This window comes from Myotis nattereri (genome assembly GCF_964212035.1).
Source record: "Myotis nattereri genome assembly, chromosome: 16".
NCBI lineage: Eukaryota > Metazoa > Chordata > Mammalia > Chiroptera > Vespertilionidae > Myotis > Myotis nattereri.
The window spans coordinates 41450864-41473916 of record NC_138091.1 but is presented as its reverse complement, the minus strand read 5'-3'; the positions used below and the strand labels follow the sequence as shown (position 1 = coordinate 41473916).

The 23053-nt window shown below is 46.0% G+C and overlaps 2 protein-coding genes across 6 annotated transcripts; both read right to left on the bottom strand.

Moving 5' to 3' along the window:
* Nucleotides 1-1428: 1428 nt before the first annotated feature.
* On the bottom strand, nucleotides 1429-6209 carry AOC2 (amine oxidase copper containing 2; the record flags this gene model as incomplete). Of its 2 annotated transcripts, none has more annotated exons than XM_081110048.1 (4): nucleotides 1429-1695; nucleotides 2024-2153; nucleotides 2391-2676; nucleotides 4622-6209. In XM_081110048.1, the coding sequence occupies 4 exons, from the start codon at nucleotides 6207-6209 to the stop codon at nucleotides 1429-1431; spliced, it is 2271 nt and encodes a 756-aa protein (XP_080966174.1). The 2 variants fall into 2 exon arrangements, with proteins under 2 accessions (XP_080966174.1, XP_080966175.1); XM_081110049.1 differs by having other exon boundaries at nucleotides 2472-2676.
* An 846-nt stretch (nucleotides 6210-7055) lies between these two features.
* PSME3 (proteasome activator subunit 3) lies at nucleotides 7056-14401 on the bottom strand (the record flags this gene model as incomplete). Of its 4 annotated transcripts, XM_081109965.1 has the most annotated exons (12): nucleotides 7056-9006; nucleotides 9163-9269; nucleotides 9919-10005; nucleotides 10133-10187; nucleotides 10287-10354; nucleotides 10500-10568; nucleotides 10813-10925; nucleotides 11454-11502; nucleotides 12939-13043; nucleotides 13255-13317; nucleotides 13434-13466; nucleotides 14127-14401. In XM_081109965.1, 11 exons carry the CDS (start codon nucleotides 14166-14168, stop codon nucleotides 9189-9191), a joined length of 765 nt encoding a protein of 254 aa, XP_080966091.1. In that variant the 3' UTR covers nucleotides 7056-9006; nucleotides 9163-9188. The 4 variants fall into 4 exon arrangements, with proteins under 4 accessions (XP_080966091.1, XP_080966090.1, XP_080966093.1 ...); XM_081109964.1 differs by having other exon boundaries at nucleotides 7056-9269; XM_081109967.1 differs by lacking the exon at nucleotides 14127-14401 and adding an exon at nucleotides 13568-13642 and having other exon boundaries at nucleotides 7056-9269.
* Between the last annotated feature and the right edge of the window lie 8652 nt (nucleotides 14402-23053).

Below are 23053 nucleotides of genomic sequence, written 5' to 3'. Positions count from 1 at the left end.
GCGGGGCATGCCAGGGCTTGGGGCGGGCCTGATGCAGGCAGCAGTGATTTCCACAGACCTTACATGGCTTTGTCTTCCAGGCTCCAAATCGGACTCTGGGTCAGGGTTAGAACCGGGGAGAGTTGGGGTAGGGTAAGGGGGAGGGATTTCAAAATAATGTAACTGACCAGCCTGAGCACAATAATGTACCACCATTAAGGAGTGGGGGTTTGCAACCCCACACCCTCCTCAGCCCCGCTTCTTCCCCCCATCCACCCCCACCTTTGAAGGCCAGATGTTCCCTTTCCTGTAACTTGGAACTATTATTCTCCTCCCAAGGAAATCCCCACCCCCAGCCCTTCAGCTTCCCAAGCAGCATTCCTTGGCCAGCACTGTCCTCCTTTTCGTCTCTCCTTCATTGCTAATTTCCTTGGACAGAATCCTTAATATTCTCTGGGGAATTCTAGTTACTTCAAAAGTCACATAGAAGAAATTGAAATATAAATCTTGTAATATTTTTTATAAATTGCACATAACATCTATTTTTTAAAATATATTTTTATTGATTTCAGAGAGGAAGAGAGAGGGAGAGAGAAATAGAAACATCAAAGATGAGAGTGAATCCTTGATTGGCTGCCTCCTGCACACCCCACGCTGGGGATTGAGCCTACAACCCAAGCATGTGCCCTAACCCACAAATGAACCATGACCTCCTGGTTCATAGGTCGACATTCAACCACTGAGCCATGCCGGCCGGGCCATACCATCTATTTTTACAAACTTCAATCTATTCTTCCATTTCAATGCACCTGATGAAAAAACATCTGGTATAATGGTCACCAAATGTGAACACTAGCTTTTTCGGAGTGGTAGGATTTGTGGTGTTTTTGCCTGATTATTTTTTTAAAATATATTTTTATTTATTGGAGCTGCTGGTAGACCACAAGGCTCTGGACCCTGTCTGATGGACCATCCAGAAGGTGTTCTTTCTAAGAGTCTGGCTCAGCTGGAGAGTCTGCCCCAGGCTGATGGTCTCCTCCACCACTGCCGCTCACAGAAACATCAATGATGAGGAAGAATCATTGATCGGTCTCCTCCTGCACGCCCCACTGGAGATCAAGCCGGCAACCCAGGCAGGTGTCCTGACTAGAATCTAACCCTGACCTCCTGGTTCATAGTTCGACACTCAACCACTGAGCCACGTTGGCCCGGCTTGCTTGAATATTTTAATAATAATATCATTTATATAAATTCATCATTTAAAAAAAAAGACACTGGAAATATGAATTAACTAAAAGGATACATGAAGGTTTAGTGTGGGAAGGGGCTGTTTCCTCTGAAACATTAAGAGGGTAGAAGTCAGGGGAGCAGGAATTGGGAATAGAGAGTAAGGTACATATGTCTTAGAACCCACCCACCCTACCTCTGTGTCCCACCACACCCTTGGGGTTAAAAGTCTTGATAAGAGAAAGGGGGCAAGTCTGGAACACAGGCTGCCAGGTGGGGGATGCAGGCTACAGGGTTGACTTGGCAGAGCCCAGCATCCTGGCCCTTCTCAAAGTAGACACTGCCAGGGGAGAAGATGGAGGGGTCCTCATCAAAGAAGTTATAGGGTCGAAGCAAGAAGCCAACTCTGTTCCCCACAGTAACTGTGTTGGGGACATCCTCAGCATGGGGGATGTGCAGGAAGCTGGCTGTAACCCAGGCCACCAGGTCCTGCAGGAAGAGGGAGGAGCTGGAGGACTTTGGAGGTAAGACCCAGAGAACCACCCCTTAGCCACAATCCCCGCCCTCCAGCCTTAGCCCTGCTTCCACCTCCTCCCAGCCCCAGGTCCACAAAACGTGGTGATCTATGTAGGGTAGTCAATATCCCAGAGCTAATCTCACCCCAGGAGGGATGACCCATGTTGGTCATCAGAGAACTCCTTGACTCCTGAATCTGAGCCCTGGAAACACACCATCCCTCCAATCTAGGGCCAGGTGTTGGGCAGCCAAGACACCAGACATACAAGAGCCCCTCTCCTCTGTCTCTACATCTACCAACCTCTCCTAAGAGAGTCTCATTGTTGATGAAATCAGCAAAGGCAATAGTGGGTGTCCAGATGTCATTCTGGTAATAGATGCTGCTGCTCTGTGACTCCTCCTCTTTCCTCCGGGTCACCGCGAGCTGGTATCTGACCAGGAATGTCATAAGAAGGTGGAGTCAGACAATGTCAAAGACCTTTCCTGTCCCAGAAATCTTTTGGATCAGATTCAGTCTGAGACCACCTCCCATTCCATATCTATTTGGGTCTGAGAGGGGGTACAGGTGTGGATAGTAAGCCAAGAACAGTGAGTTGGGGTCTCCAAGAGCTGGGATGGGGAAGGGGACCAGTCCTTCCCTACCACCCAGTGCCCAGGGCCCTCCTCACCTCCCCCAGCTGAGGGCCTTCTCCATGTCACTCTCCAGGGGCATGTGTATGCCGAGGGGGCTGTGGATCTGGATTCGGTACCCACGCTGGTGACCCCAGGTATTAGTCTGGTTGCCAGCCAGGTAAATGTAGCGAGGAAGGGGATTTCCCAAGGAAAAGGCTGTCAGGTCCTCCCTTCCCAGGACCTGTCGAGTCAGCTGTGGACGCTGAAGTTGGTGCTCTGGACTCCAAGGGGCTGCCACAGGTTTAAACACCACGTCTTCAGCTACCACCCAGTTTTTCAGCCCTGCCAGGGTGAGGGGAGGGAGAGGAGTTCCATACCAGGTAAGACAGGCTCCTCATCGCCCCCGCCATGAACACTGCACCGGCCTGACAAAGGGCAGAGGAACTCATCTGAGAGCCAGCAGCTGTAGACTGGGGAGCTAGCCCATCTTCTTCAACCCCGCCCTGTCCAGGACAGTCACTGCCAGTCACAATGGCTATTTGCATTTAAATTAAAAATTCAGTTCCTCAGTCACACTAGTGCTCAAAAGCCACCTGTGGCTAGTGGCTAATGTATTGGACAATGCAGAGATAGCACATTTCCATTACTGCAGAAAGTTCTAGTAGCACTGGTCTACCCTTGGAGAAATTATTTGCTGCTTTGATTCTCATTTTCCGAATCTCTACACTGGACATAATTAAAGCTGTTCTATGGTTGAGCTCTGTAAATGGAAAAACACACGCAGGTGGCTAGTAACTATGAAAGGGACATTTGTCTTGGAGAAGCTGCCTGGAAAAACCCAATCCCCTTCCATGGTGCTCTGCACACCCCTCTCAGCTCTCAGAATTTGCTTTCTTTCTCTCGACAAGATGGGGACCACTTTCAGTGTTTTTCAGAAGTGAACAGATTTATGTCCTTAAATTGTCTAAGAACTCCTTGGAACTCTTATTGCATTGATCACCTGAACTCATCACTGCACACACTCGGCACCTGATCACATACTTGGACTCAGTTACTTTAAACAGGACCTATATGAAGACAGCTGGCTCAGGGGGGCACTCTACTAAGGCCGGTGCCTCTGCTGATCGTCTTGTACACAGGGGGCCTGACACAGCCTCCAGCACCAACCTGGGCTGTACCCACTAGAGACCCAATAAATGTTACTTGATTTTACTTCCTGACAAGACTCTTTGATACCAAAAATGCTGGCAAAACTTCAAATCAGAAAAGTCATATCCTAAATATGTTAAAGGATTGTTAATATGCCATTTCAACCATGCTATTTTCTTAATTCTTCCTCCCCTCTGCCTCCACATCACCCCCACAGCCCCCCGCCCCCACCCCCGCCACACACACACAGTCTTTATACCCAGGAGAATAAGAAAATGTTTCACAAGAAATATCCTTAGTTATAGCACATTATACTTGGATAATCATTTTGTCTCCTCTCCACCCACCCTCAACTTCCCTAACTGTAAAATGGAGAGGGTCTGGTGGATTTCTAATTTTCTTTCTGGGTCTAATTGTCTGATTTGATAAGTTGGTTATTGTCTGTCCCCAACAAAACGTGTCAGGAGCAGCAAGTCCTCTTTGTGCTCTGAGCCCTCCTTGAGAACTCCCTCGCAGCAAGCCTACTATGTGCCTGCCATGACACCGGAGAGCCCATTGTGATGGCATGTGCGGACAGGAATGGGGTGCCCCACCCCCAGGACGGGGCCACTCTCCTGTATCCCGTTGTCTGAAATCCTGTGGAGCAGCTCCCAGCTAGTGCCCGCCTTCTCGTGCTCCTGGACCAGCTCTGCTCTGAAGACCTCTTGAGATGGGCTGCTTCCTGCCTCTGCTCAGGTCCCTGCTTTCCCCTCCTCCACGGACTCAGAATGAGGAAGAACGCAGAGAGCCCCAACTCTGGTCCCATTCAGCCTTAGGGCAATTCACCACGCACACTGTCACTCAAGGTTAAGGTAGACAGGCACAGCCTTTACATTAAACTCATTTCACAATGGCAGCAAGTCAGAGGGGCTGGGTGATCGGAGCTTGGTGAAGGAACCCTCTCTCCCTTCTGCCACACTCGGTAAGCCCAGTATTTCAGACTGACTACAGCTGAAAACCCTTAAATCAGTCTGTGCTCTGTTGCCACAATGAATGTGGAGCTGGAATGCTACTCTACTTCTCAGGCTTGATCTGGGGGTGGGGAGTCTGTTCCCTCTGTCCCACCCCAACTCTCAATTTTAATTCCCTGAGCACTCACCTGCTACATCCAGGTCCAGCTTGAAGTGGAAGGCATGCGTGTGCACCGTCCCCAGCACTCGTTCCCCCACACGGTTCCCAAAGAGGAGGCTTTCCTCTCCCCCACTCAGGAAAGCTGTGTTGACAAAGCCTGTGGCATGGACCCGCCCTTCAAGCGCCCCATTTGGGTAAAATACAAAGTCCCAAATGTAGTCATAGTTGCCTACAGTTGACACAGACCTGACTACAAGAGCTGAGCTGGCCAAACCACCGTAGAAATGACTCTGAAGGTGATTATAGTGCCTTCGAAGGGGTAGTCCTTGGGCTTCCTCAAATATACACACAGCCCCTGGGAGCAGCTGGACGGTCCCTTTGTTTACTAATACATGGATGTCCACCATTGTAGATTGATAGGGGCAGTCCACACCTCGCACCAAGCCCCGGCTGTTTCGGCCAAGTCCATAGCTGCTATCCAAGTATCGGGTCATCATTGTCTTGGGTGAATCAGCACCATAGATAGACACACACTCCTGGACACTGACTTCATAGGCCACTCGCTCACCCTGGAATCGAACGTCAAAAATCCTCATGCCACTAAACACCCCATGACCAAAAGTAAATGTCCAGAGGGAGGACATCACCAGGTTCCCTTGCACACTGAATTGGGAGCCCTGGGGTGAGAACTGAAGAGGTGGAAGAGGACCTGGGGGGACCCGAGACCTCAGGGATGAAGCCCCATTTGGCAGGGGCAGAGGAACTCTAACCACTTCCAGCAGGCCAGCCTTAAATTCCCATTCCAACTGGCTCAAGTCTGCATAGTAGCGCCCAAGGTAGAAGACCTTCTGGACAGCCCAGCGGGTAGGGTCCAAGGCCCTGTGGTCCAGCAGTAGCTCCAGCCCCACTGGATGTAGGAAAAACCCAACACCTGAGATGTTATGGTGGAGGGCTATCCAGGTAGTACGGTCTCCTGAGCGCAAGCTATTAGGAGTGGCCTGCACAGGTGCCAAGGTGGAGCCATTGTAGTTGAAGACCGAAGCAAGGAAGACTGGTGCCTTGGGTAGCTCCACCTCTTTCAAATGCTTCCATATCTGGGCAAACTCAGTTCCCAGCATGGGACGTCGGTGATAGGGCAGAGGGCCCCCATGACGCTCCACAGTCACATCCCGCATGTAGGAGGGGTGTGGCAGTGGTCCCACCACCAGCTCACTCACGTTGGGCTGGCGTTGTCCGCCAAAGAAGACGATGGCCAGTGCCTCCCGGGCGGGTGGGGGGCTCCCCCTGTCCAGGTGTGCCAGGGCTGCAGCCTTGGGGGGCAGCTGCAGCTCCACGGAGAAGATGCAGTTGTCTGATGGGAGGGCCTGGGCTGCATCCACCAGGCCTGGCCCCAGCTGCTGGGTCAGAAAGCTCATCACAGCTGTCAGCTCTTCTGGGCTCAGGTCTGCAAACAGCTGGCTCTGGCCAGGCTGTGTCCAGTGCTGGGCACTGGGAGATATGGAGGGGCAGCGGGAAGGCTGGCTGGAACCCCCCTGGCTGGACAGCAAGACATAGGCCAGGGCAAAGATGGTAATAAGGGACAGTGCCAGGAACACGAGGACTACCTTGACATTCATGGTGAATGCTGCGAGTTGAAATGAGAGTCCTACCAGCTGCTTCTTCCAGTTACTGACATCAAATCAGGGTTTATATTCAGTAGGATGGATAGGAATGGAGAAAACTCCACCCTGTGGGTTGAACAGGAAATTTCTGACCTTGATTTATATAATTCTGTTCCAATTTTCTGTTCTGTGGTTTGGCCCAAAGCACTACTTCCATGTGCATGGCACCTCCCCTGCCCCTGAACTACTGGCAGCATGAGTTCCCCCATTTAGACCGGATTAGAGGGCATTTGAAGTACCGCTGAACAGCACCTTCCACTCAAAACGGGTCTGAGAAAGAATGCACACCCGGACGCCCCATCAAGCCCCGTGTGCTGAACGCAGACACCAACACTGCCCGTTCCCACCCTCCGGGCAGGCAGTACCCCCAATATTTCCAGGATCCACTACCTAGTTCAGCAGTAAGCACTGTGCTCAGCCAGCTGCCTAAGGTCAAGCCCCTGATCTGTAGTCTCAGGCCTCTTCCACCTAGTTAGTGAGAAAGGAAGAGTGAAGGCCTGAGCTTAGCAGTCAGATTCCCAGGTCCCGAAGCTGTGACCTCAGGGAGGTACATATCATGAGTCTATGTCCTCACTTATAAATGGATAAAACTACCTTATAGATTCATGAAGATTAAATGTGATCATGCATATAAAGTGCTTAGCAGAGCTCAACACAGGATAGGCATTCAAAAACTGTTACCTACTGATTATTTCTGAAACAGAAGAGAGCAGATGTTCCTCCAGTGTTTAAGACCTTAAATCTCTTTTTGCAGAGACAATGAGGGAATCACTGGATACCAGAAGGCTACTTTACAAGGTGGAAGTTGAGGAAACTTTATTTCAGAGGGAGGTAGAGTCCTAGGCAGACCTCCAAGTCATTTGAAAACCAAAACCAAGAGCCCCTGGCATCTCCTTAAGAAATTCAAGACATTATTCTGAGGGGAGAATTAGTATAAGGTAAAGAGAATGACACGGTAGGGTGCGCCTTGAACCAGGTGATTCCCACGTGGAACTAGAGCAGCCTCTACTGGCAGTTCATGGGTATCACTGGGGAAGGAAGGATCTGGGATCTTGTTGAGGGCTGGGACAGAAGGCAGCTGAGATTTGGGAAGAGCTCTCTTTCACATAATTCAGGCTTAATACAAATGAAGGACCCACCTTTGCCTCTTGTAGGCCGAAACCTCAATCTTTCCATTATTCCAGAAAAAAAGAGGAAGCATAATTGGTATAAAAACACCCAATAGGATGGTTGGTGGTATAATGTGGGGGTGGGTATCCCGATGCGCACGCATATGAGTATGGGTACGTCCCTAGCCACCAGAGCATCTCACCAAGGTCTGCGGCTTTAGAAAGAGGTCAAAGTACCTGTGTTTTTAATAATTTCTTGACATGGTAAAAGAATTTTACATTACGATCCAAGGATGGTGGGGTGAGGAGAAGGGGCAGCAGAACAATCCAACAAACAAAAAGGGAAACAGAAATGCATGGTGGAAGGGATTTGAAGGGTGGGTAGGGGCATTGCCCAACTAAAATGCAATTGGTTTGTTACTGAGTACTATTCATGGGAAGACAGCATCCTGACTCCTCTATACAGTGTATTGGGAGTAAAAATGATGCATCCAGGTGGAAATATGACTAGGGGTTGGAAGACAGACAGGGGAAGAATAAGTCAGAAATAGACACTGAGAGAGTCACTGGCTGGCTGGCTGCAAATACTGACTCTCCAATAGTGATAGAATAAAAAAGTGGGGGATATCTCTGGAAGATTTGAGATAGGGGGTAACTCTTCTATGGTTTTGACTTGCCCAGCAGATTTCCACATACACATGTGTACACACCTGTGTTTGCATGCACACGTAGGCCACATAAGTGACTGCTTTCCCTGGAAGCACAATACTATAAATAAGAGAAATATTTTTCCCAAAGGAAAAGTCCAGGAGGAGCAGCAGCAGCTGGTCCTCACAGCTGAAGACACCCCCACCCCAAATGACAACTGGTCTGGAAAGAGGCAGTCAGGAGTCAGAGGACTGGCCTTTGCAATAATGCCCAAAGGACCTGAGTCACAGAGAAAGGAGCCTTCCCCAATCCCTCTGCTTCTCGCCTCTTGGTTCTCCTCCAACTCAGTAGCCTCTGGGTACCAAGAGGCTACAATATCAGGAGACGATGGACCCCGGTGGATGTTGACTGAGACAACTATCACCTCCTGACTGTGTGTGTGTGTGTGTGTGTGTGTGTGTGTAACAGGGTTTTTTGGGGGGGCCGGGGGGAGTGTCAGGTAACAGAGTAGGAAGGCAGATGTGTGCATGTCTGTATGTGTGTGTCTATCATGCACATAAGTGTATGTGAAAATTCTACTTATAAAAACATCTAAAGGACTTAGGGACTTAGCCAAAGTCTGTGGTGTTTCTTGCCATGTATGGAGATGGAAAACCTGAAGTCATCACCAGGACAACTGGGACAGGGAGGATCCAATATCCCACACTGGCAAGAGACACTACCCTTATATCAGAAGAGAGGAGCTAGTCTCCCTGACCCCAGATCTTAGAAAAAAACAAAAACCTAGCACTTTCCTTTTAGTTCCCTCAGCTCCTAACGAACTAATCATCAAAAGGAAAAAAACAACACAAAGCCCAAGACAAAGAAGGGGGTGGGGAAAGAAAACACAAGTATTCTGGTGCCAATATCTTGTGCACACAAACCTGGAGTTCTCCAGAAATTAGAACAGCTCAGGTGTGGGGTATTAGGGAAGGAAATAGAAGAGTTCCTGAGGCCTGAAAAAAGAGGTAAACACGTCACAGAACTACATGAGAGTTTCATTAGACTCTAACTAAAAACAGAGAGAGGTGTGATTACTATTTCCAGCCAGTTTCCCCATCACGATAGTCATGTAACAAACCAAGGCAATGTCGGTCTTGAGCCAGACTCACAGAGTCCCCTGGCCCTGGCCCTGGCCTCAGTACAGTGTCTCTGCATTGCTGCTCCGGGGCCGTTTGATCTTCTCAATATTTTTCAGGATCATGTCATGTAGGGTGACCTGGGAGAAGAGAGATCAGAGAATCACACATCTGTTCAACTCCTACCTCAAAAAGAAAAGATCCCTCCCAACCAATTACCCAAGTAATCATTTACATAATCCCATTCTCACTCATTTGATCCTGAAATCAAGGTGGTTGCTCTCCCTCTCTTATGCCCCCAAACTAGGTATACTGGGTATTTCCAAGTTCCCGAGTGTCTAATAATAATTAACATTTGTTGAACACTTAAGAAGTGCACTGGGTCCTTTAATGTATTATCTCACTAATTTTTTAAAACCATCTCTGTGCAGTAGATACTCTAATATCAGTTTCATTTTAGAGATGAAGAAACCTTGAAGTCTGAGGTTAAACAACTCGCCCAAGGCCACACATTACCAGTAGAGTTGATTCCAAACCTAAGTCTGCCTGACTCTAACAACTTCATCTTCACCTCTCTATTATATTACACTCCCTCTCATCCAGGTGGAAAGGAAGATGCCCAGCTATATACCCTCAACTCCATAGTTCTCAACACTTGGTTGATAAGCAGAACTTGTTTTATTAACTTTACCTCCGTCCCCGATCTCGACTCACAGAGAGTGGCAAGAAATTCATCACCAGAACTAAAAAGAGCCAGGGCAACTGTTGGCAGGGATTGAGGTTACTTACATATTGATTCCTTAGTTCTGATATGATGAGACGGAGGCTGATATATTCTTTCTCATCAATCTCTGTCACGGTTCGGCGATAGTCCTCCTGAAAGAAGGGGCAGAGGAAAAGCTTGTTCCCAAGGCCCAACTATCCACAGTCAGCTCTTCCCCAGCAACAGTCACTCCTCCCTACCCTACCACTTCCACCCTCAGGCCACCAAACCCTTACTTACCACATGGGGATATTTAGCTATTTTAGAAACCAATTTGGCTCTCGTAATGTAATATCTGAAAGGAGAAGAAAGAAGAGGAAGCTGCAGGAGACCCTGGACAGTGCTTGCCACCTCACCAGCCCCCGATTCCTGGGCCAAGCCCACGCAGCCCTACCTAGAAATCTGGTCCAGATAAGATGCAGCTTCACTCTCAACAGTCCTTAGTTCTGCAACTGTCTCCTCCTGAAAAACAAACAAACAAACAAAAAACACGGTGAGTCACAATCACTTCCACATCACTCCACAGCAGACCAAAGATAAAGGAAAAGCCAACCAAACAGGGGAGATGAGAGTCTCTCCCAACCCTTCCCTTCCAGTATGGAATTACCTGAATAGACACCCCAAAGTTGTTCCCATCTTCTATCCTAGGGATCAGGAGCTGTACCCACATTTTGACCTGCAGGGTAAAAAGACCAAAATATATGTGAGGACCAAGGCTTGAGGAACACGGCTTTTTCTATTGATGCCATGAAGTATAAATTCATGCTGCTGGGGCCAGATGCCAGGAGCACAGGAGCCAAGATACTTAGTCTGCCAACACCCACATCACCTCCATGCCTCCAGCCCCACCATCCATGATTTTTCATAGTTCAAGCCGGGCTGTTCGAAGTCAGCCCATAGGTCACTAGCCCCTGCCTCACCGTGTTGCATTTCTCAATCAGCAGCCGGATCTCAGGTTTCACTTTCTCAATAATGTCCACCAGCTGCTGGTTGCTTTTTAGCATCCCATTGGGCATCACAAACACCTTGGTTCCTGGCAAGGACATGAAGAAGGCCAAATGATTGGGGTGGGGGCCAGGACATAGCACCCTCCACCCTTCCCTCTTCTTCCCAGATTCATGAGATGCTATGACCTCTGCCTTTTATCTGTCACAACAAACACTGACACCACCAACAGAACCGAAGAGAATATATGGATTAACAAATGAGTGTCTAAAATATGCCCAAAGTCTAAGAATAAGGAAATTAAAATATGCTCTAAAGCCTGAATGTACCAACTATTATTAAAGAGAAAAAAATAACATGGAACTGGGACTTCTGTGAAAAATCTGCAATAGGCAGTGACCCCCAAGTCCTTTCCTTTGGCCAGTTTACATTAAGTTAAACCTCCCTTCTTACTGGAAAGTTAGGTTCAGGGTGCTAAAGAATGACCACATTTGGAAGATTTGAGAATGCTAACTCTGGGAAATAAAATCAGATCCTGCTTCCAGGCCAGAACACTAGATCCATCTGCTTCTCAAGGCTGTAAGCCAGAGGGTAGATGGGGTGGGGTGGCTCTTACCTTGAAAGGCCTCTTCACACTCATCCAACCTTCGCTTTTTGTAAGTGGGCTAAGGAAACAGACAGAAATTAGCCTGCTCTCAACATTCCCATCCCTATCACAAGTTATACTTTAAACAAGTTTAATCCCTTCTTTGACACCATAGGTTAACCTATATAATAAAAGGCTAATATGCAAATCGACCAAACTGCAGAAAAACCAGTCACTATGACGTGCACTGACCACCAGGGGGAAAGCGCTCAACGCAGGAGCTGCCCCCTGGTGGTCAGTGTGCTCCCACAAGGGGAGTGCCGCTCAGCCAAAAGCTGGGCTCAAGGCTGGTGAGCGCAGCACTAAGGATGCCCGACTGACGGCTTAGGCCCGCTCCCTGCAAGGACATCCCCAGAGGGCTCCCGGACTGCGAGAGGGCGCACTGGGCCTCTAGTTTTATTATTTTGTGCAAGTTACTAAGTACATACAAGGCTTTAAGGAAAGGTTCTTGCTAGAAAGCAAGTTACATTCTAGTTGTAAGACCAACCTTTCAAGAAATACAACACATTAAGCAACTAGAGAGGGATAGCCAGAGATTCTCAATCCTTTCATCTCATGGCACACAAAAACTACTAAAATTCTGTGGCACACCAAAAATATATTTTTTGCCTATCTGACCAAAACAAGGCATAATTTTGATTCATTCACACTGAAGGATGCCATTGTTGTGTTGGCTGTGTCATTTTTTTTATTTGACAATCTCAGGGGAAAGAGGCCAGTGACCCTGACTAAATAGTCAGGAATTGCATGTTTCAAAAATTCTTACAGTACACCAGTTGAAACAGGCTGCTATAAACAATAGGAAAAAAGAACCTTTCAATATAGGGTAATTAAGGGAATATACATAAATCTGCTGGTTCCACAAAGAAACACAATATTCAATCAACAAACACATATTTAGCACCTGTTACGTACCAGAAACAATGCTAGGTGCTGGGAATACAAAGATGATTAAGACAGTTTCTGCTTTCCAGAACCAACAAGTTCTAACAAGGAGACAATAATGTAGACAAAGAACAATGCAGCGTCATCAGTGCTTCAGAATATGAACATTAATTGATAAGGACTAGGTAATGAAGATGCACAGCAAACACAGGGGCTGCAGTTACATATCAAGAAGAACTACTCATTCAATAACAAGACTCGAGACATTGAAACATGGAACAGATAAGAAAGTCTTGCTGAGAGCCATGGAAACAGACCAAGATAACCCAAGGGAGCCTGTGGCTATTAAAACTCACTCTCACACAGAGTAGCATTGGCAAATTCACCTCATGCTATAAATGAAAATCAGGATCTAAAGGGGGGTGGTGTACTGGAGTCATCATGTCTGTAAGAATCCTCATTCCCAGATCCAAATCCTACTGTCTCCTTTGTACATATTCAAACTGACCAGGGAAGAGAGGACAGAGAACCTATTGCTACAGAAGACAAAGATAAACATAGGACACTTACACCATCCAGTCCATCGTGGCTATTGGTGAGAAGAATGGGGTCAGGGACAGGGAGATTCATGTCTGAGTGGATCTGAGTTAGGTCATGAATGTTTAGGATTGGTTCCTGAAAAAGAGACGCCCACCCCCCCAAACATTAGTCTTTTCAAGATGAACAAGTAAATATTTCATGTGAAGGGCAAGATATGAGAGTGCTTTACAGTACCAAACAAAATGGAACCAACACATGATTTGTCCCATTTGACAGAAAGATCAGGCGCGCCCCCCCACACACCCAAAAAAAAAAATTGGGAAAGATGAGGAAAAGGGTCTCTCACCTTCAAAAAACTATCAAGTTCTAACAGCTTCTTTGGGAAAAAATTTGCCACCAAGTCTTCTGCCTAAAGATGAGAAGAAATGCATTAAAATTGTGGGACGGTCTCTCTCAGCAGTTATCTCCCCTTTGGGAAACTCCCGATTATTAACCAACACTCGTTTTGCTATTTATTTCACTCACCTCACTTGTGATCCGCTCCCTGAAAGAATCAACCTAAAATTAACAAAGAGCAATTCAGTAAGAGCAAGTCAGTACCTGGCAACAGAGGTTAAGGGCAGGACAGGGAAACCCAAATCCAGCTGTCTCTCCCTCACCTTGTAATGGTAGTGAGAAGCGGAGAGGCCCCCGGACTGCAAGTACTTTATTTTTTTGAGGACCCATTTCTCCATCTCAGGAGAGGGAAGCGGGGCTGGAGGGCAGCCCCCACCTGTCTTCCCTCTCTCCCTCCCTGTGTGTGAGGCGGTCTGAGTGTGTGAGCAGACGAAAGGCCGGTAGATGGGGGAGGTGTGAGCTCACAAACGTGCCCGCCGACTCCCTTCCAGACCTGACCTAAGATGCGAGGCAGGCCTGACTCCAAGGACAGCGGCAGCGTCCGGAGGCGGGGCTGGGGAACTTCCAGCTGTCACTAGCCTCAAGCACCGAGTCCACCACGTGTCCGCGGGGCTCTCCATCACCAGACAAGGGGCAGAAAGCCATCCTATATGATCCTCTCCCCGGATGCGGTCTCCGGGAGGAGGGGGGGCTGGGCTGAGCTGAGCGGAAGCTCAGAGCTGGTGTCCCCAGGGAGACAAAGACGCCATGGGGAGTAGGGAGCCGGTCAGAGTGCTCCGAGATCGAAGCGAGGGGTAAGGAAGCCCGGGCCGGTGTCGCTACCTTGAGCTTCACTTCCTGATCCACCTTCAGCAACGAGGCCATGGCCGGGCAGGGCCGTGTTCGCTCCGCTGGAGACCGGAGGCGCTGTGGGCTCCGGGGAGGGGGTCAGAGGGACGGGAGTTATTTCGGCGGCTCTCGGGACGCGGCTGCCTTCGCTGGCTCACGGACTGCTCACTTGCTCGCTCGCTCCCTCCCTCTGTGCCGCCTGCCCGCCCGCCCGCCTGCTGCCTGCTGCTGGATGCCTGCTTGCACTATCGCTTGCCCTCCCGGCTTTCGCCGCTCACGCCGGAAGTTGCGTCACAGCCAGGCGCCGGGACTCCTGCGTGGATGCGCGCGTGCTTTGCGCAGCCGCACTGAGGTTTGGCTGGCGACGCTCCTTCCAGGCTCGTAGCTCCCGGGTGCCAGTGCTGGGTAAGAGGAGAGTTCGAGGGAGGGTGGCGGAGGTTGGCTTACTGAGAACGGAGTCCCGGAGAGACTCGGGAGCTGTGTGACTCTCTGCTGGCTCGGCACTAGCCTTCGCCGAAGGAACCTAAGGAGCTCTGCAGTTTGGAGGACCGGACCGACGGCGGCGTCGCGCCCCGGTGACGTCAGACCGAGGAAGCTGGCGGCCCCGGCTGTGAGTTCAGGGATCTGGTCTACGATTCCTGCTGCCTCCTCCCGTTGGCCGCAGAAGCTCTAGTGCTGTGCTCGAGACAGAGGACAAGGTGTGTTGTACCAGGTTCCCACCGTTCTCCGTCATTTACTCATACTCTTTCAGACATTGGAGATCCGCTGCCTGATGGGCAGAGCGACGCCCAGAGTGGGGTCGGCTCCACAGTGAATCCTGGAACAGGACCCAGGTCCCCTGACTTCTAGGACATCGCTGTATCCATTTCCCTAATGGGAGGCAAATATCATGCCTCCACTCACCCTCTTCTTTTTCTTTTTTCAGTTTGTTAACACTGGTTATTTCGCTAAATAAAATGAGTCAGGACACTGGGCTAGGCCCTGGGACAACACTGCCTCAGAGCCTAGAAATATAATATGAGTCACTTAATGTAAGTTAAAATCTTCTAGTAACCACATTAAAAAGTAAAACGGGTGAAGTTAATTTTAATTATATATTTAACCTAGTTTCGCCAAATATTTAAACACATAATCTTAAAAAATATTGAGATCATATACGTTCTTTTCTCATACCAAGTCTTCAAAATCCAGTATGAGTTTTACACTCACTGCACATCTCAATTCAGAGGAGCCACATTTGCAGTACTGAATAGCCACATGTGACTAGTGGCTCCTGTATTGAACAGCACAGCTCTGGGATATCAAAGGTAAACAAAACTCAAATTCTCTGATCTCATGGGGATTAATACTGGGGAAAGACACCAGAAAGTAAACTGAAAAAATGACAAAATTTAATAAATGCTAGGAAACAAATGACTCATAAAGAGAATAGCATGGGTTTTATTGAAGACATTGAAAGACTAGCGAGCTGGGAGTGGGGTGGGGAGGATTGTTAGGAAACAAGTTGTATTAAGTGCAAAGGCAGGTCATCTGATTTATATTTTGGGGTCACTACTACTGCTAAACGTTTATCCTGGTCAGGCCTCTATGCTAAGTGCAAGGGAGATGGGCATATGCAGTTAAATGAAGTGCAACTGACTATGGCCTTTGGAATCAGGGAGAGACCTGGTTTTAAATCCCACCTCAGCTCTTTACTAACTGTGCTGTCTTGATAAAATTACTGAAATGCTGAGTCTCAATTCCCTCATCTGTCAAGTTTTACTTTAATCACTATTAACAAATATATATAATTCTGTAGGGTTGTGAGTACTGAAAATCATATATATTTCAAAGAACTAGCACAGTACCTGGTCACAAGGCAGACACTACATGCATAGTAGCTATTGTCAAATAAGCTACCTGTTAATGTTTAGCATGAAAGGGTTATTCTTTAAACTATGTAATTATCATCCCTGCTTTCAGACTCAAAAAAAGTCCTTTTCCATTATTCAAGACTACATATAACATAGCCCGTACTACCCTTCTTGCTCATTAACATCTGTTTCCCCCCTTTTCTTCTGTTTTCTTTTTTTTAATCCTCACCCGAGTTATTGTTTACTGATTTTATAGAGACGGGAAGAGGGGGGAGGGAACATCCATTTGTGAGAGAAACATGGATCGATTGCCTCCTATATGCACACCCACTGAAGATTGAACCCACAACCTAGGTATGTGCCCTGTCAGGGAATCAAACCAGCATCCTCTTTGTTCACTGGATGACACCCCAACCAACTGTCATCCCTCTGTTTATGACTATCTTTGTGTCTAAATTGCCCCTTTAAAAATTTTTAAAAATTGATTTTTAGAGAGAGAGAGAATACCCATTTTTTGTTCCACTTATTAATGCATTCATTGGTTGATTCTTGTTTATGCCCTGACCAAGAATCAAACCAGTGACCTCTTGGTGCATGGAACGTCACTCAACCAATTGAGCCATACCGGCCAGGGCCAAATTACCCCTTTTTATAAGAACATCATAGTGGGTTAGAGCCCACCCTAAGGGATTCATTAACTTGATCATCTTCAAAGACACTATTTCCAAATAAGGTCACATCACAGGTGCTGGGATTAGGACTTCAACATCTTTTGGGGGTACAAAATTCAACCTGTAACATCTACCATTATCTGAAATCATTCATTTGTTTATATTTCTCAAATTCTCTCCTCTAGAATATAAGCTATGAGAACAGTTCACCAATGTATCCTCCCAGACCTAGAAGAGTGATTGGTACATAGTAGGTCCTCAATAAATACTTGTTGAATTGATGACTTGGGGTATGTTGAGTATTCACAATCTCTTGAGCACTATACATACTGACTGTCATATATTCTGCAAGCAGCAGGGCACACAGAGAGCTTACTATGTGCCAGGCCTTGCTCTTTGTACCTCATATTAGATCATTTAATCATCACACTACCCTATGTGACATACACTATTATGCTCTGTTCAGAAACAAGAAAACAAGGCACAGAGTAATTGAATAACTTGCTCAAGGTCAGTGTTGGTGATATGATAAAGGTAGGTTTGAACTCAGTCTACACTTTCAACCTCAGTTGTAATCTCTATGCACTCTTCCCCTAGAAACCCATTACATCTTTATGCCTTTCTGAGATGGTATTAGTGGCAGCCAAGCAGGAAGAAATGTAGGGCTATGAACCCACCACAGCAGGCCTCCCCTAGAGGGAGTCTCATGCTGAAAGATCCAAGAGAAAGAAGGGTTGTAAAGATTATCTAATTAGCAATACCAGGAGGAAATAAATCTAGTTCCTATGTTACATCTAATTATAGGAGGATCACCTACATTCAAAATAAGAAAGTCATTTCTAGAAGTGAGAATGACTTTCTAAGAAATATAAGTTACCAAGGCCCTGGCCAGTTAGGCTCAGTGGATAGAGCCTTGGCCTGTGGACTGAAGGGTCCTAGGTTTGATTCTGGTCAAGATTCACATGCCTGGGTTGAAGGCTCGATGTCCAGTTAGGGGTGTGCAGGAGGCAGCTGATCAATGATTCTCATCATGGATGTTTCTATCTCTCCCTCTCCCTTCCTCTCTGAAATCAATAAAAATATATTTTAAGAAAAGAAATATGTCACCAAGGAAAAAAAAAAGGCAGATTTGACCTCATAAGAATTTAAAACTCACACATCTGGGAAATACCTTAATAGACCAGTTACACAAATCAATGAAAATTATTAAGCAAAATATTACCTAACAGATAAATGGGCAAAGGATGCAAACAGAAAATTCACAAAAGGAGAACACCAACCCAATCTATACCAGATATGCCAATGAAAATAAGAGGGACATGCCTTCCTCCCGCCCCCTCATTCCTCAAATATATGATACCTAATACTGGCCAAGGCATCATGAAAGAGGCTCTCTCATACATTACTGGAGGCAGAATATGATTATGTGCAACTGCTCTGGAAAACAGTTGCTAATGTTAATCAAGAGACATGAGAAAGCCATACTCTTTTCATCAGTAATTCCAATAGTGAGGCTTTATTATAAGAAAGCAGTCAGCTCTTCATTGCAACATTACTGTAATTACCAAAACTGGAAGCAATGGGAGTTTCCAGCAACAAAGAAATACATTGTTAGTGCACTTGATGTGCTGTGATGCAGCGATGACAATTACCTAAACTGTAAGCAACATGGAAAATTGTTCAGTATGTACTGTTAAATTTTAAAAGCAGGATACAAAAATTGCATATAAATTATAAATACAAATACAACCGTGTTAAAATAGGAAAAACATTTTAATGGAAAACAAAAGTAGTAGTGTGGTGAGATGATGGGTAATTTCATGACATTATTCCCCTAACTTCCTGTATTGTTAATATTGTATTTCTGTAAAAGTTTAATTTTCTGTAAATTAACCATAGGCATATTGTAAAAAAAAAAAAAAACCGATAAGAACAGATACTACACTTGATCTTAGCTAAAAGGCCGAGAAGCGATGGCATATTGTAAAAAAAAAAAAAAAAATCTAACAATACAAACTGAAGTAAAGTCTCTGTCCAATCTCCAGTGAAAGACACTGCTTGAGCATATCAAATATAACATATGCACCATGTATAGTATGTTATGGTGTATGTTATGTACAAATGGAATCATATCACGTACACTGCCTATAACTTCTTATTTCAGTTGACAATCATCTCTTGCCTCAATTCATGCGAAAACCTAGTAACTGGTTTTCCTGCTTCCACCCTTGCACTTCTTCAGACGACTCACAAAGTAGTCAACTGAATCAAATAAAACACAAGTTTATTTCATTCTTTTTAATAGTTGCATAGTATTCTGCTAATGAATTATACCATAATTTTTTAAGCAATCCCCTATGATACTAATTTATACTTCCAGCCAACAGTATTCTAGAGTTCCCCAAATGCTCATCAACAGTGGATATTATCAACTGGTTCAGCCTTTACCAATCTCATAAATGAGGAATGCCTCCCTGAAGTGTAATTTCAATTGACTTAACTACAAGTGAAATGAAACATCTTTTTCTTTCTTTTATTTTGTCGTTCAGCAACACCATCTTTACTCAAAAATATAAATATCTATGAAACATTTCAGAATATACTGCTGCCACCAAAGACAGCCTATACTTCTAAATAAAGTCCTAAATTAATATACAAATTTAAGCTTTAAAAATATTCTTTAAGAAAAAAAGGGTGGGATGAAGATTATCTGAGGAGTATGATCTAAAGAAAAGGTCCTTTGAGGTCTATGGATGCCCTAAGTAAAGTCTTTTTATTTCTTTATCAACCATTTGTTTCTGTGATATGCTTTTTCATATGCTTTGCCCATTTCATACTGGCCTATTGGTAAATTTATTGATTGTATAGAATTATGCATTTAAAGGAAATTTGCCTTCTATTTTATGAGCTGAAACTTTTTTCCACATTTTTCTTTTGTAATTTTTTTTTCAGTTCCAAAAGTTTTTATTTCTAAGGAGTAAAATTCAATATTCCCCTTTTTTGGCTTCTGATTTTCATGTCCTTCTCCACTCCAGGATTATTAAAAATTTTCACACATGCTTTCATCTGGTACTTTTAATCATCATGTTTTTTATGCTTAAATTTGTGGATAACTACAAACCTCTTTTGGTGTAAGTAGTGAAGTAGAAGATTCAGCTCACTACTATCTACAAGGCTCTTAGGCCCCACTCATCCCTTATTAAGTAGATCATTTCCTCACTGATTTGAAAGACTAGCTTTATCACATACTAAATCCCCCTGTATACTTGGTCTATTTTTGAACTCTGTTCTGTTTAATTGATCTCTCTATTCCTGCATCAAGATAAAAATGTTTTAGTTTTATATTTTATAACATCTTTATATGTTTCAATATCTGAAGTGCTCGACTTTCTCTAATTAATAATTGAAATTTTATTGTAATAAATGCCCCAGGGCATAGGCACAATAGAAGGTTACAGTTAAATTAGGTCATCGCAGTCTCTGGCCCTGTGCAAAGACCACAGCTCCCTCTTAACGTTTTTACAAGCAGGTCACAGTTTAGCCAGGGGTGATGGGCTCTGGGAACCTAACCTTTCAAAGGTATGAGCCTGTGACCTTTCAAAGAAAGGTATGAGCCTGTAACCTGTGACCTTTCAAAGGTATGTATCTTGTGTTGAGAAATAGAGTGACGAACTCTGTGTGTGTTTAGCCAATCGTTTTGTGGTTTTTGTGAATAAAAGCTTGCTTCTGCATCTGGTCGGGGCTGCAATTCAGCCTCTGCTTCGGCAGGGTGCTGTAACTGTAGTCGCTGGCCAGCTTAATAAAGGTTCCCAAATTTTGATCTGAGTTCCTGGTGGTCATCTCCGTGGGTCACCCCATTACATTTGGAGGCTCCAGTGAGATCCACTCCGGCCAAGTTGTCTGTGGACACCCCAGACGCCCCAGGCGAGGACACTCCAGTCTCCGTCCCGGGTCCCAGGGAGGCGGAGTGTTTTCCTCCCAAAACTGCAATCCGAAAACAGTGAGCCACCTGGACCTCCAGCGGGGAGGTAAGAATCTGGTATCTGTCTGTGGAACGTTTCCTTTAGGACTCAAAAGAGGGCTGGACGCAGCGGAACCTCGGAGTCCGACCACCCGGATTCGACTGCGTCTGGGGGGCCTGGTCTGGGCAACCTTAGGTTGCATTTGTCTGGTTTGTTTTGTCTTTGTTCTTTTTTGTCTTTGTCAAAATGGGTTAGGGTCAGTCGTCTTTGTCGACCCCCTATCAGTCAAGCCCACTCCAAGTGAGTGGGAGGGGAGCTTGATCACCTCCCGGGAAGCCATAGAGCTCCCTTAGGCAATTAGTAAGGAATTGGGAATTAGTTAGGAATTGGATAGATTGTTTAAACTCTGAGCGAATGTCTGGTGAAAGTGTGTGAGTGTGGAGGGAGAGGGCCTGCCCTCTCCTCTCCTTTGTGTGGCTCCACGACTTTGGTTACGGAGTCTGAGTGGGCCCCAGCCTGCGGTTCCACGATTCGTCATATGGCATAACGGTGACTCACCCCCACGTGGAGGTGACCAGGCCCGGGGTTTATACGGGTGCACCTTAGCTAAGACGAATCTAAACTCCCAAGGGACGCTTCCAGGCGGGCATCTGCATGAGGATCTGTGAAAACAGGTCACCCCCTCCCTTGTCTGTCTCTCGCCACCGATCATCATGGGGTCGGGAAAAAGTAAACCCACTGTTCTCAATTGCATGTTGAAAAATTTAAAAAGGAGATTCGATTGAGGAATTATGAGTGAACAGCTGTTTGTTTGTGTGTGACTAGCTAATTTGCTACCGAGAAGGGGGACTGGACACAGTCTTAACTCCTCCGGTAGGTTCTCACCAAGACGTTGGTCAAGAATTCTGTTCTGGGACCTGGGTGCTAGGAGTGCCCCCATGCCTATCTGGGGAGTTGGGCATTGTTTCATTTATCTGCTCAGCTCCAGTCTGGGCTAGTCTACTGAGAGAGTGTGAGTACGGGTATTTGTCTGTCTTGGCTGCTCATTAACTGGTCTCTGTGAAGTGAGAGCTACTTTGATTTATTCTGCATTTCTGTTGATTCGTCTGGCTAAACGTTTGGGCTGGACCCGTAATGGTCTGCAAAAGTCTCTAGCAGCTGTGAGATTTCTTTTTCTCAGTCTTTTGCTCACTATTACCGAGGGAATCAGCCCACTTAGCTAATAAAAATTTCTGTCTATCAGTTGCTCTTACCTGGCTGGGTTGTAAATTCGCTTTATTAAATTGAAATTTTGAAGTTCTGGGGTAGATTTAAAGGTTAAAACAAAGGCTGCTAGGTTCCAAGATTGCTTGGTTCTGAGATTGCTTGTAAGAAAAGCAAGAGAAGTCTTTTCAAGTTAACTATTTGCTTAGCAAATTAACAAAGTGGTAAATTTCAAAGAACAAAGAACTTGTTATTTAACTGTCTATGGACCCCGTTAACCCTGGTTGTATGTTTTGTTTGACTTGCCATTTGATTAGGATTCTCATAGAGACATAACCTGGTCTTTCCCTTCCTCCCTCATCCTGATTCTGACAGCATCTGTAACTGGATTAAAGATCTTTTCTTTCAAGAGGCCCTCCAGGCTTTCAGTTTGCAAAAAATCTTCCTATACTCCCTTATCCTCATCTGCTATCTTTTCCAGGCCTACTAAGAATCATTTTTCTCCACAGGTAGGATCCCAGCCTCCGGGAGGGAAGACAGTAGTAGTCTGTGATTTTCTCCGAAACTCTCACTGTTTAAAGGGAGACAAACAACTGGACAGGGGATTGGTCGGAGAAATCAAGAGTAGTAAAGGAGGAGGACTTAAGATCCTCTAAGAGTAAAGAGGAAAAATCTAGGAGGGAGAGCAGCATAAATATTAATATAAAAATGCTGATTGTTCACTTTTGGTAGTCATTAAAGGATTGAGGTTTCTAAGAATAAAGAATTCTAATACACTAAAAAAAACAACTAAACTCCCAGGAGCAAAGTGGAGGAAAATGGAGCTGAAGTCCGCAGCCACCCTGGTGATTTAGAACTGTTTGCTAGGCAGACTCAGCCTAAAATCATTGGGAAGGCCACCACCTCAGGGCCCCTGACACAGACATATGGGTGTGGAAGCCTTACCTATGGTGAACCCAGCACTATGTCTGCCCCCGAGAAGGGCCCCCGGAGTGTGGGGGTGAAGATGACTTTTACTGTGCCTCTTGGGGCTGTGAAACCTTAGCCCCATGGAAGACCACTGACTCACTACTCTGGTTTACCAGGACAGTGAGGCCTGGGGCACTCACTACCAACAAATCCCTAAAGAAGGCTGGCAGGAAGCAGAATCAATGATTTGATTTCCGTAAAAGACCAGTAGGGAATGTAATAAACGCCCCAGGGCATAGGAACAATAGAAGGTTACAGTTAAA